At 57.1% G+C, this 13,518-nt stretch overlaps 1 protein-coding gene and 1 long non-coding RNA gene across 2 annotated transcripts; one reads left to right on the forward strand and one right to left on the reverse strand.

Annotated features, from left to right (window-relative positions):
• Positions 1-7,386: 7,386 nt before the first annotated feature.
• Positions 7,387-10,025, reverse strand: LOC142070011 (uncharacterized). The gene is made up of 2 exons (XR_012665981.1): positions 8,173-10,025; positions 7,387-7,984 (listed from the first exon to the last, which is right to left on the reverse strand). It is a non-coding gene; the product is annotated as an uncharacterized LOC142070011 (long non-coding RNA).
• Positions 10,026-10,068: 43 nt separating this feature from the next.
• Positions 10,069-12,215, forward strand: LOC125625864 (hepcidin-like). The gene is made up of 3 exons (XM_048828434.2): positions 10,069-10,231; positions 11,258-11,323; positions 12,058-12,215. Exons 1-3 carry the CDS (start codon positions 10,154-10,156, stop codon positions 12,160-12,162), a joined length of 249 nt encoding a protein of 82 aa, XP_048684391.2. The 5' UTR covers positions 10,069-10,153; the 3' UTR covers positions 12,163-12,215.
• Positions 12,216-13,518: the final 1,303 nt, after the last annotated feature.

Genomic DNA, 13,518 nt, shown 5'->3' on the forward strand with positions numbered 1-13,518 from the left:
ACTCAGTCATGGTATCAGTTACTCTTGGCTCACCTTTTATGAAGTTGCATCTGAAGAAGTGGGGTTTTTACCCAAAGAAAGCTTATGCTCAAATAAATCTGTTAGTCTTTAAGGTGCCGCCGGACTCCTCATTGTTTTTGTGGATACAGACTAACACGGCTACCCCCTGACACTCTATGAAGTTGTCTTTCCCACCACGCGGCCAAGCATCTTGATTATTTTTTTTCCCACTGGAAGCGGAGGTGGTGCAATGCGATTCTCTGGAATATCTCCTCAAGATTCACCGCTGCCATGCTGGTTCCAGATCCCCGAGGGAATGAACCGAACAGGTAATCATCAAGTGATCCATCCCCTGTCGCCTATTCCAAGCTCCCTCTGCAAGCTAGTTAGGTTGTTTGCCCCATGCCTGGTCAGGGCACATTAGTCCACAAACTGCCTCCGGTCTCATTTCTAGGCTCAATTGAGTCTAAGCCAAATTGTTCCCCTACCTCTCCCAATGGTCCCAGGTCAATATACAGATTAGATCTTACCCACAAATCACACTCGTGCCAATCCTTTAGAATCTAAAATCTAAAGGTTTATTCATAAAAGGAAAAAGATACAGGTAAGAGGTAGAATTGGTTCAATGGAATCAAATCCATACAGTCATGGCAACGTTCTTGGGTCAGGCTTGTAGCCGTGGTGGAATAACCTGCAGGTTCAAATCAAGTCTCTGGAGAACACCCATAGCTGGGATGGGCCGTTCAGTCCTTGGTTCAAAGCTTCAGTTTGTAGCAAGGTCCCTCCAGAGGTCTGAAGCAGGATTGAAGACCAGCTGGAGAAGATGCAGCCGTGTTTTACAGTCTCTGGCCATGTGGTCTTTCTTTCTTTGTCCCAAGGCCAAGCTGCCCATCCCACGGCCTGGAAACCCCTCGGAGTTCAGGCCACAGGCCGGTCCCCGCATGCCTTGCTGAGTCCCAAGGCGTGTCTGCCGTCTCTCAAGGGGACAGTTGTGTAGCTGATGGTCCTTAATGGGCCGCCAAGCAGGCACGGCAGAGCCACCCCAGGGTTGGGGTGTCCCCCAGAAGCAGAGCACATGTTTGAAATACGGACAACAGAGCCAATATTCATAACTTCAACTACAAAAATGATTCACGCTTCCAGGTAGCACCATCCTAACGAGCAAACCCTAACCTTCCCATCGCCCCCTCAAATATAGAACCGTGGTCGCACCAGTGAGCGGTACGGTCACGGATTCTGTCGATAACGGCCCAGAGGTAAAGAGCCGGCTGTAGAGTCAGGAACAGAGCCACACCCATCACCCAGGAAGCCCCATGCCCTGCTCTAACCACTGGACCCCACTCCCCTCCCAGAGCCAGGGAGAACGCTCAGGCGTCCTGGCTCCCACCGCTCCCCCCTGCTCTAACCACTAGACCCCACTCCCCTCCCAGAGCTGGGGAGAGAACCCAGGAGTCCTGGCTCCCACTGTCCCCCCCCCCGCTCTAACCACTAGACCCCACTCCCCTCCCAGGGCCGGGGAGAGAACCCAGGAGTCCCAGCTGGATTTGGGTGCATCATGGCTCCATTCCACACACCCCCAAGCTCCCCCCCTCCCATGGGTAGTGAAGTGTCCTTGAGGTGTTTTGACAGCCCTGGAGCACAGACCCCCTGGGGGAGGGAACCGGGGGCAGGGCAGCAGCTCTGGCAGGCGGCTTGGCCAGCCTGGCTGTCGCCCGGAGCCGGCGCCACTTGTGACTGGCCCTGGGCTTGGCCCCGGCGCTGTCTGTCCCCGGAGCTGGTGTTGCAAGCCCCAGCCGCTGTTTGCGGAGTTTGCGCCTGGCCTTCGGGGACAGCAAAACCCCGCACGACCTGAGTCCACCCACCCCCCTGAGCCGGCCCGTCCCCTGCCCTGGGGCCGGATCAGAGCCCCCCAGAGGGGACAGGCCCCTTGTCCCCGTCCGCCCCCCCCGAGCCGGCCCGTCCCCTGCCCTGGGGCCGGATCAGAGCCCCCCAGAGGGGACAGGCCCCTTGTCCCCGTCCGCCCCCCCGAGCCGGCCTGTCCCCTGCCCTGGGGCCGGATCAGAGCCCCCCAGAGGGGACAGGCCCCTTGTCCCCGTCCGCCCCCCCCGAGCCGGCCCGTCCCCTGCCCTGGGGCCGGATCAGAGCCCCCCAGAGGGGACAGGCCCCTTGTCCCCGTCCGCCCCCCCGAGCCGGCCTGTCCCCTGCCCTGGGGCCGGATCAGAGCCCCCCAGAGGGGACAGGCCCCTTGTCCCCGTCCGGCCCCCCGAACCGGCCCGTCCCCTGCCCTGGGGCCGGATCAGAGCCCCCCAGAGGGGACAGGCCCCATGTCCCCGTCTGCCCCCCCTGAGCCGGCCCATCCCTGGCCCTGGGGTCGGACCAGAGCCCCCCAGAGAGGACAGGCCCCATGTCCACCCCTGAGCCAGCCCGTCCCCTGCCCTGGGGCCGGATCAGAGCCCCCCAGAGAGGACAGGCCCCTTGTCCCCATCCGCCCCCCTGAGCTGGCCCGTCCCCTGCCCTGGGGCCGGATCAGAGCCCCCCAGAGGGGACAGGCCCCTTGTCCCCGTCCGCCCCGCTGAGCCGGCCCGTCCCCTGCCCTGGGGCCGGATCAGAGCCCCCCAGAGGGGACAGGCCCCTTGTCCCCGTCCGCCCGCCCGAGCCGGCCTGTCCCCTGCCCTGGGGCCGGATCAGAGCCCCCCAGAGGGGACAGGCCCCATGTCCCCGTCTGCCCCCCCTGAGCCGGCCCATCCCTGGCCCTGGGGTCGGACCAGAGCCCCCCAGAGAGGACAGGCCCCATGTCCACCCCTGAGCCAGCCCGTCCCCTGCCCTGGGGCCGGATCAGAGCCCCCCAGAGAGGACAGGCCCCTTGTCCCCGTCCGCCCCCCTGAGCCGGCCCGTCCCCTGCCCTGGGGCCGGATCAGAGCCCCCCAGAGGGGACAGGCCCCATGTCCCCGTCCGCCCCCCCGAGCCGGCCCGTCCCCTGCCCTGGGGCCGGATCAGAGCCCCCCAGAGGGGACAGGCCCCTTGTCCCCGTCCGCCCGCCCGAGCCGGCCCGTCCCCTGCCCTGGGGCCGGATCAGAGCCCCCCAGAGGGGACAGGCCCCATGTCCCCGTCTGCCCCCCCTGAGCCGGCCCATCCCTGGCCCTGGGGTCGGACCAGAGCCCCCCAGAGAGGACAGGCCCCATGTCCACCCCTGAGCCAGCCCGTCCCCTGCCCTGGGGCCGGATCAGAGCCCCCCAGAGAGGACAGGCCCCTTGTCCCCGTCCGCCCCCCTGAGCCGGCCCGTCCCCTGCCCTGGGGCCGGATCAGAGCCCCCCAGAGGGGACAGGCCCCATGTCCCCGTCCGCCCCCCCTGAGCCGGCCCGTCCCCTGCCCTGGGGCCGGATCAGAGCCCCCCAGAGGGGACAGGCCCCATGTCCCCGTCCGCCCCCCCTGAGCCGGCCAGTCCCCTGCCCTGGGGCCGGATCAGAGACACCCCCCTTCCCCCCGCCCGGCCACCAAAGGGGAGAAGCTCCGTGTCCCTCTCCCGCCCCCCTGAGCCAGCCTGTCCTCTGCCCTGAGGCCGGAGCAGAGCCCCCCAGAGGGGACAGGCCGGCTCACGGGTGCAGAGGGGCATGGGGCCTGTCCCCTGCCCTGGGGCCAGATCAGAGCCCCCCTGAGCCGGCCTGTCCCCCCGGATCAGAGCCCCCCCAGAGAGGACAGGCCCCATGTCCCCCCCGAGCCGGCCTGTCCCCTGCCCTGGGGCCGGATCTGAGGCCCCCCAGAGGAGACAGGCCCCGTGTCCCATTTCCTGCACCCGTCTGTTGTGCATTGTGCTGTTGTCTCTCCCCCCTTCCTCACGCAGTGGGGCTGCCAAGGCCGCTGGCCCTGGGTGGGGCGCGTAGACGGGAAGGTGTGTGGGCTGGCGCCTTCGGGTCTGCCGTGGGGCGCTGGAGCGGAGCCGGGCTTGGCGAGGGCTCGGCCGTGTCCGGGCAGCCAGCAGGCGATGAGCTGACCTCGTGGAGGGACAGCAAACAAAGTGTGCAATAGGGCTCTGAGCAAACAGCCCCCTGGAGCCAGGCACTGCCCCGCGATGCCAGAGCATCGTAATGGTGCCTTCGCCGGGTCTGGGCAGCGCCTGGCACGACGGGGCCCTGATCTCAGCCGGGGCAGGGCCTGTCTCTCGCCGGGTCCGGGCAGCACCTGGCACATCAGGGACCTGATCTCAGCCGGGGCAGGGCCTGTCTCTCGCTAGGTCCAGGCAGCACCTGGCACAATGGGGCCCTGATCTCCGCCGGGGTGGGCCTGTCTCTCGCTATGTGTCTGGGCAGCGCCTGGCACAATGGGGCCCTGATCTCCGCCGGGGCAGGGCCTGTCTCTCGCTGGGTCCGGGCAGCACCTGACACAACGGGGCCCTGATCTCAGCCGGGGCAGGGCCTGTCTCTCGCTGGGTCCGGGCAGCACCTGGCACAATGGGGCCCTGATCTCCGCCGGGGCAGGGCCTGTCTCTCGCTGGGTCCGGGCAGCACCTGACACAACGGGGCCCTGATCTCAGCCGGGGCAGGGCCTGTCTCTCGCTGGGTCCGGGCAGCACCTGGCACAATGGGGCCCTGATCTCAGCCGGGGCAGGGCCTGTCTCTCGCTGGGTCCGGGCAGCACCTGGCACGACGGGGCCCTGATCTCAGCCGGGGCAGGGCCTGTCTCTCGCTGGGTCCGGGCAGCACCTGGCACATCAGGGACCTGATCTCAGCCGGGGCAGGGCCTGTCTCTCGCTAGGTCCGGGCAGCACCTGGCACAATGGGGCCCTGATCTCCGCCGGGGTGGGCCTGTCTCTCGCTGGGTCCGGGCAGCACCTGACACAACGGGGCCCTGATCTCCGCCGGGGCAGGGCCTGTCTCTCGCTGGGTCCGGGCAGCACCTGACACAACGGGGCCCTGATCTCAGCCGGGGCAGGGCCTGTCTCTCGCTGGGTCCGGGCAGCACCTGGCACAATGGGGCCCTGATCTCCGCCGGGGCAGGGCCTGTCTCTCGCTGGGTCCGGGCAGCACCTGACACAACGGGGCCCTGATCTCAGCCGGGGCAGGGCCTGTCTCTCGCTGGGTCCGGGCAGCACCTGGCACAACGGGGCCCTGATCTCAGCCGGGGCAGGGCCTGTCTCTCGCTGGGTCTGGGCAGCACCTGGCACGACGAGACCCTGATCTCCGCCGGGGTGGGCCTGTCTCTCGCTGGGTCTGGGCAGCACCTGGCACGATGGGGCCCTGATCTCCGCCGGGGTGGGCCTGTCTCTCGCTACGTGTCTGGGCAGCGCCTGGCACGACGGGACCCTGATCTCCGCCGGGGTGGGCCTGTCTCTCGCTACGTGTCTGGGCAGCGCCTGGCACGACGGGACCCTGATCTCAGCCGGGGCAGGGTCTGTTTCCGGCTGTGTCTGGGCAGCGCCCAGCACAATTGGGCCATGATCCCTTCATTTTATGGTGGCACCTAGAGGGTGGCACAGAGGCTCAGGGGTAACCGAGTGTCTGAAACACCCCAGTTCAGGTCCCTCCGGCCTGGCTCCTCCATGCTGTGTAGATCGAACTCAGTGGGAGTTAGGTGCTAAAAGCCCCTTCTGGGGTATTGGGAGATTAAATATGAGGTGCCCAGATGCTATGGGGTGTGGGGGGGGGGCAGGCCTGGGACCCTCCAAACTGTCTGTTGTCCTGTGGGGATCGCAGTTATGGAAAAGCGGCACGAGGCGAAGGCTAGAGTACAAGGTACTCCGTCTCTCCCGCCCGCCCTGCCAGCGAGGGCGCTGCTGAAATCCCACCGAAAAGTGCCCCTGGTGGCAATAAATCCGAAGCACTGCAACGGCAAACAGCCCACCGGACTGCCCCGCCTCATTGGCACCGGTGTAAAGCCGCATTTGGGTTTTTCTACCCATGTCACAGCCTGATTCCCTGGGAGAGCCCCAGCAAACCTCTGGTGAACTGAGCTAAGCAATCACAGGGGAACCATCGCTACTGAAAGCCAGAAAAACTGGCATTTAGTTCTATGAATATGTTAACTCAGCTGCAGATTAATTACTAGTCTAGTTAATGAATAGATCAGTTAGTAATTACTCTTTGAATTAACGTTAACTGTGTTATATACTAGTCAATTAGTGGAGAGGTTAATAATGTATTACTATCTTAATCGATATGTTAGCAGGGAAACAAATACAGTCACTAGGTAAACATATTAGCAATTAATAGAGTAGTTATATTTTAATATGTTTATTTTATTATGTATTGTATTTAATGTGCCAAATAATTTAATTAAATAAAATAATTTTAAAATAAAATTAAATAATCCAGTAGGTGATTAATAGATTATTTAATATATTGTTTAATTAGCTTAATAAATACACTAGCCAATTAATGGCAGAAGTTAGCCAGTCTTGTTTAATATGTTAGCTAATTAATGCACTAGCCTATATGTATTATTAATCAATTGATTAACTTAATCAAAATAGTATGTGATTAATTCATATAATATAGAATACACTTGTGAGTTTATTAGAATGGAAGTTACTACAGTAGCAAGTTAATTAGCATAAGTTAATTAATACACTAGGCAACTGATTACCATATTCACCAATTATTATTTCTTTGTTAGTTGAATGATTTCTTTTGAGAGTACTAGAAACAAATTATTGAAATCACTGAAATTTAAAAGTCATTGAAATTTAAAAAGACACTTTCTGGAATCAGTAAAAATTCTCACTTTTTAAAACGAATGTTTATTTGTTATGAAACTCACTAGAAAAAATCTGACCTCAGAGTAGCAGCCGTGTTAGTCTGGATCCGCAAAAGAACAGCAGGACTTGTGGCACCGTGGAGACTAACTCATTTATTTGAGCAGACGCTTTCATGAGCTGAAGTGAGCTGTAGCTCACAAACGCTTATGCTCACATAAATTTGTTAGTCTCTAGGGTCCCACAAGTCCTCCTGTTCTTATGTAGAAAAAAATCTATGTAAGTATTTTAATTAATTCAATTTGAAAAATCCCGACTTAGCCATAAAAGTTGCAAAATGAAACTGCTTCCTAAAGAAAATTCAAATGCTTGTCAGTTCTGTTCATTAACTACTTTAATAATTAATATTGAACGTTCTAGAAATTTGTATTTATTGTTTCTATTATGTAACACTGATTATTTTTGAAAATACTAGAAAAATGCAATTGAAATCATGTCAATGTCCACTGCCTATCGATTCAAATGATCCCCTGGGTATAATCAATGCACGTGCACTAATTAGTTAGCGATTAAACTATGGGAATCATGGAATACATTCCATTTCCCATCATTTTTTTCTAAAACATTTAAAGCTTTTCCTTTTCTCAGGCCAATAAAAATAATCATGTTTAACTAATTAATGAAACAAACAACTGAAAGACTTTGGGAATGGAAGTTTTTATTTAATTTCTTAAAGACAATAAAATAAATAAACCTCTTCATCGAATGTGATTACTTTAGGCATAAGAACCCTAGAATCAAATAACTGAAAACCCTTTGCTACATTTGCCTTTTAAAAAGTCACAGGCAAAAGGTACAGCGTGCCTATTAACTGAATTAGTTCATTTGCTTTTGGCAAATACAAGAAACAAACAAACTAATTTAACCCATTGAAATTTAAATAAACTAAATAATTTTATTATTTTTTGAAACAAGAAGTCATTTTATACAGGTAGCGAAATTTCTCTTTCATTTGATCGATCCATTCATAGTTTTGGCGATTACTAGAAGCGAATGATTGAAATAAGGGAATAAATCGACGTTTGGCTGTTGTGTCGGATAATGTCCTCTCTGCCTTTTGTTTAACGAAGCTGTCGCTGTAACTTTGTGAAGTCAGGGAATTTTCTTTTTAAACGTGATTATTAAAAATACCATTCAAATCCTCCGAGTTTAGAGGACAGCATTTCTTTCTTTCTTTCTCTTTCTTTCTTTTTCTTTCTTCCTTCCTTCCTTTATATCGGGCGTTTGCAGAAACATCTTGTTTAATCAAAAAGAAAAGGAGTACTTGTGGCACCTTAGAGACTAACCAATTTATTTGAGCATGAGCTTTCGTGAGCTACAGCTCACGAAAGCTCATGCTCAAATAAATTGGTTAGTCTCTAAGGTGCCACAAGTACTCCTTTTCTTTTTGCGAATACAGACTAACACGGCTGTTCCTCTGAAACCTTGTTTAATCAATAAATCTTCAGGCTTCGCGGAACTGAGGCCATCGAAAGGAAATTTCCCTCGCTGGAAATTGTTTGTTGACAATAACCGGACAGAAAGGCAAGAGTTGCTCTTAGCAGTCGCGGTGACACACGCGTTTACCAAAGAACAAGCAACACATTTGCTTTGCACTTTGGCCCCGATCCTGCAACCATGTCCGCAACAATCATCTGAACCTGAGGTACGTGTACCCCTGCGGGTACGCAGAGATCTTCCAGGGGGTACGTCAACTCTTCCAGATATTTGCCTGGTTTCACACCAGGCTTCATAAAAGCACTAGTGAAGTCAGTACAAACTACAATTTCATACAGACACTGACTTGTTTAAACTGCTCTATAGACTGTCCTCTGAAATGCAAGTACAATTTTTATATTCCAAACGATTTACTTTATAAAGTCTAGGGTGAAAATGAGAAAGGCAGCAATTTCTCAGTACGACTGTGCTGTGACAATTTTGTATTCTGATGTCTGATTTTGTAAGCAGGTCATTTTTAAATGAGGGGAAACTTGGGGGCGCACAAGACAAAGCCGACACCTGAAAGGGAAGCGGTCGTCTGGAAAGGCTGAGCGATTCTGTGGAGCTCCGCAGAGCTATGGCTGATTCACACCAGCTGGGAATTGGGCCGGGCACCGTTAATTCCAGTCGGGCTACGGACGATTGACACCAGCTGGGATCTGGCCCAGTGGGTCTAGTAACCCATAAGTGTTTCCAAAGTCGGAGCGTAAGACACAGCAGAGTGACTCAGGTTACGTACAGCATGACCCCCCCCCCAACAATAAAATCCTTTAGCCCTGCTATAAACAGTCTGATCCTTTTTTAGGGCAGGGTTTTGTGCGGGGGGTGGGGTGCTCTGAATGTCAGTGGGAAGTGGCAGCATGTCAAAGAAACTCTCCTGTGGAAATCACTAGCTTGATAATTGAGACTGAGTGAAGATTCCCCATTTAGCGCTTGAACGGAATCAAAATACCCACTTTGAAGAAATGTAGCCCCAAACTTGCCTGTTTAAAAGGGATCTAACCCAATGCTTTTTCCATTCAACATGCCATTAACCTGCAGAACTCCTTGCCACATGATAGCCACTTAGGCCCACGTCTTAGCAGCACTGAAAACCATAAGGCTTGGCTGCTTACCTAGATAATATGAATCCCCATTTAGAATTACCAGGGTGAACTTGATCAAGGTGAGTTTGGGAAGAGAGAGAAACTGGGTTAGACGGGCCCTGGGTGGCTGTGCCTAGCTCATCACAGTTATGTTCAAATTCTGGGATGACGGGTGATTAGGATCAATCGATTGTTGCCCATTTAGGGCTCATTCGTAACAAGTGCTGTGATGGAAAACAGAAAAAAGAGTTAATTTTTCCCCTTCAAAATGTTGCGTCCTAATTAGCTGGCCGGATCAATCCCCCATTTGACGCCAGGATCATCCTGGGGCTGGGAGAAAATTTGCAAAACCTGGGAGATTTACAAGAAAACCTGAGGTCATTCCCATCCCAGCCCCTCTCCGATCTCAGCTGCGGGGACAGACACCCTGAACTTGAAACTTACCGTAAGTGTTTTGAAATCTCATTGGGACAAATGCCAGGAGGGATTAAAGTCAAAGGCCTGGGACAATTAATGTCGCTCCACTTTGAAAGAGCAGTGCTGATTGACACCTGCTGGGATCTGGCCCCATTGACACCGGCTGGGGAGCCGGCCAATGGTATGCTGGAACTTTGAGCCCAGCTGCGATAACCGTATTGACGGGCTGTTTACAGTTTCCCTCTCCTCACCTGTCCTTTCTTGGCACGCGGGGGATTGGCTGCTCTGGGACCGGGGTGGGGATGGCTGGGCTATAAACGCAGCCCTGGGTCGGGGACCCAACACAGCCACCAGCTCCGCCCTTTGGAGACACGACAGAGGAGCGGGAAAGAGACAGAAAAATACAAGGCAGAAAAATATCACAATGAAGCTTCAAGTCGCCTGCGTGATTCTCATCCTCGTCATCACCTCCACCAAAAACTCCTGCTGCTTCCCAGGCCAGGTAAACGCTTCTCAGGCTCTTTCTTTCCTTTGTACGATGGTTGTACCGGGACGTCCCAACGGAGATCAGGGCCCCTTTGTGCCGGGCGCTGCCCGGATACACAGCGAGAGACCGTCCCTGCCCCAGCTGGGATCAGGGCCCCGTTGTGATAGGTGTTGCCCAGACACAGCCAAAGACAGTCCCCCTCGCATCTGAGATCAGTGCCCCATTGCTGCAGGCAGGATTATCAGTCCCTTTTCCCAGGCATGGGGAAACTGAGGCACAGAGCCACCAAGTAACTGGCTCAAGATCACATAGGCTCGCTGCTACAGAGCCGGGAACAGAACCCAGGTGTCTGGACTCAGAGCTCGTGGCCTTGCCCAGCACTGGATTTCTTTAGGATTCATCTGACATATCGTCTTTGCACACACATCCCCCCATCCCCTGAACTTCATACCAGTCCCTGGACCTGTGCCCATGAAAAGCTCTGGGAAAGCTGCAGGGCCTGTCTGGAATCTCAGACAGATATGTGGAAGGGGGAAACGGCCATTTCTCTTGCATCACAAATGGTCCAGATTGGTTTATAACCAAAATCTCTTGTTTTCACAATATGGATGAGTTTATTCCGGAACAAACTCAATGTTCTTAGTGGGGCAAAGACTGGTGGGCTACACAAGGGGCACGAAATGTGACGAGGAATATTTCTCCCACTGTCTTTTGAAGGCAAATTTTTTTCTAAAACTTATTTGCTACTTTTTCACCAGCCTTTCCCATAGGTTTATGTTCTGAATTGGTGGCATCACATTGTGTCTACCAAAATGCAACGTAAATGTCCTGAGTTGCAGAAATCTGAGTGGCAAATTCGAGGAAGAACTGGGGATAGAACCCAGGAGTCCTGATTCCCAGCCCCCTCCCCCTCTCACCCACTAGACCCCACTCCCCTCCTAGAGCCAGGGATAAACCAGCTGTCCCGGCTCCCAGCCCACCCTGCTCTAACCCACTGCACCGAACATAACGCTCAGGTCTGTCTTCTCCCTCTCTCTGCAGACAGCAAATCCTGCTGGTTTGTTAAGGCAACAAATGGAGCCCATAGAAGAAACTCCGGGTCCGCAGGTAAGAACTGAACTGGGGGGCTCTCCCCTGGCAGGCAGGGCTGGCCCCAAAGGCTGCACGACCAGGAGCCCAGCCCCCGAGCCCACAGCCCCCCGGGACGGTTCTGGGCTAACTCAATGCCAGACACTAGGCCTATTAACGAGCCACCGCACTTCCCTTGTGGCAGGCCTGGGGCTAGAAACCCAGGAGTCCTGGCTCCCAGCCCCCCACTCCCCAACCACTAGACCCCGCTCCCCGCCCAGAGCCGCAGAGAGAACCCAGGAGTCCTGGCTCCCAGCCCCCCACTCCCCAACCACTAGACCCTGCTCCCCGCCCAGAGCCGCAGAGAGAACCCAGGAGTCCTGGCTCCCAGCCCCCCACTCCCCAACCACTAGACCCCGCTCCGTGCCCAGAGCCGCAGAAAGAACCCAGGAGTCCTGGCTCCCAGCCCCCCACTCCCCAACCACTAAACCCTGCTCCCCGCCCAGAGCCGCAGAGAGAACCCAGGAGTCCTGGCTCCCAGCCCCCCACTCCCCAACCACTAGACCCCGCTCCCCGCCCAGAGCCGCAGAGAGAACCCAGGAGTCCTGGCTCCCAGCCCCCCACTCCCCAACCACTAGACCCCGCTCCCTGCCCAGAGCCGCAGAAAGAACCCAGGAGTCCTGGCTCCCAGCCCCGCAACCACTACACCTCACTCCCCCCCGCCCTCGCTGGAGATTGAACCCAGGAGTCCTGACCTTCTTCTCCCCCCGCAGGCCCCGCTCCGCCGCGCCAAGCGCTTCAACAGCCACTTCCCGATCTGCACCTTCTGCTGCAAGTGCTGCCGGAACCCGGGCTGCGGCTTCTGCTGCCACACCTGAGCCCGCCGCGCACCGCTAGGGGGCGCCGTCACCCCCGGCCCGGCCCGGCCCGGCCCGGCTCCCGGCTCCCGGCTCCCGGCCGCGACTCCGCCCGGCCGGCCCGGCCCCGGCTCCCGGCTCCCGGCCGCGACTCCGCCCAGCCCCCGGCTCCCGGCTCCCGGCTCCCGGCCGCGACTCCGCCCGGACCCCCCGCCCCAAACCCGCCTTATTTATTGCTTCCGTCTCTGTTTGTTATGGGCCATTAAACCTGGGTTTTCAAGTCGGGAGCGTGTCGTCCTCGGTACTGAATTGGACCCAGGAGTCCTGGCTCCCAGCTGCCCCTGCTCTAAATCCCGAGACCCCACCCCCCTGCCAGAGCCAGGGACAGAACCCAGGAGTCCTGGCTCCCTCCCTTCCCCCCTCATTCTAACCAGGACGCTACAGAGGAGGCCGCGGCTCAGAGCCGGGCGAGCCGTGTGCCAGGGCTGGGCGGCTGGTCCCCAGCTGTCCCACCCCAGAGGTGGCTGCATCGCGGCACCGGCCGCTCTCTCTCATCACCCTCTTCCCAGTGCTTTGGTTCCCCTCGGGCCTGGGCGGTGAGTGTCCAGCCACAGGCGAGCGGCTCGAAGAGCGAGGGGAACCCCTGAGGGAAACTGAGGCAACCTCAAACTCTTCAGCCCGGGGAGAAGCTGGAAATGGCTTTTATTTAGCTGCAGCAGCGAAAGGGTTAACACAGGCCGACCTGCTCCACATAACTGTCTGGAGCAGTAGCTGCCTCCCAGGTGTATTAGCAGAGCCCAGAGTGGCCCCCAGCTGAGGGGGGGGCATGGCCCAGACACAGCCAGAGACAGGCCCTGCCCCAGCTGAGATCAGGGCCTGGTGGTGCCCAGGGCCAGTGAAACCACTAGGCGAACTAAGGGGTCACCTCGGGCGCCATGTGGTTGGGGGCGCCAGAAAGCGAAGTCCTGGCTCGGCAGGGAGGAGCCGCCTTCCAGAGGCACCAGAGGGCCAGAGCTCAGGCTTGCGGGGGCGGTGAGCCCCAGCCATGGACGAGCCGGCGTGGTGCAGGGGGGCAGCAGCCCTGCAAAGGCGGTGGGGCTGCTAGCTGGGAGCAGCCGCGCCCCTCCCCTCCTGCCCAGGCTGCGGCCCGGTGCCCCTCCCACCCCGCCTAGGGGGGCTCCTGCAGGCTGCATCAGATGCATGTGGGCGGCGGCCCCCGTGCACCCCCCAGCTTCCCCCCTCGTCGCGCTCGGGCTCTGCGGCTCCCGAGAGTGTGACCCGCTGCTGCCCCCCCGGATCAGGCTCAGGGTCCCTCGCCCCGGCGTCAGAGGCTCACACTCCAGGGAACCGCAGAGCCCGCGCGTGGCGAGGTTAACC

The sequence above is a fragment of the Caretta caretta genome, chromosome 24, assembly GCF_965140235.1.
Source record: "Caretta caretta isolate rCarCar2 chromosome 24, rCarCar1.hap1, whole genome shotgun sequence".
Lineage (NCBI taxonomy): Eukaryota > Metazoa > Chordata > Testudines > Cheloniidae > Caretta > Caretta caretta.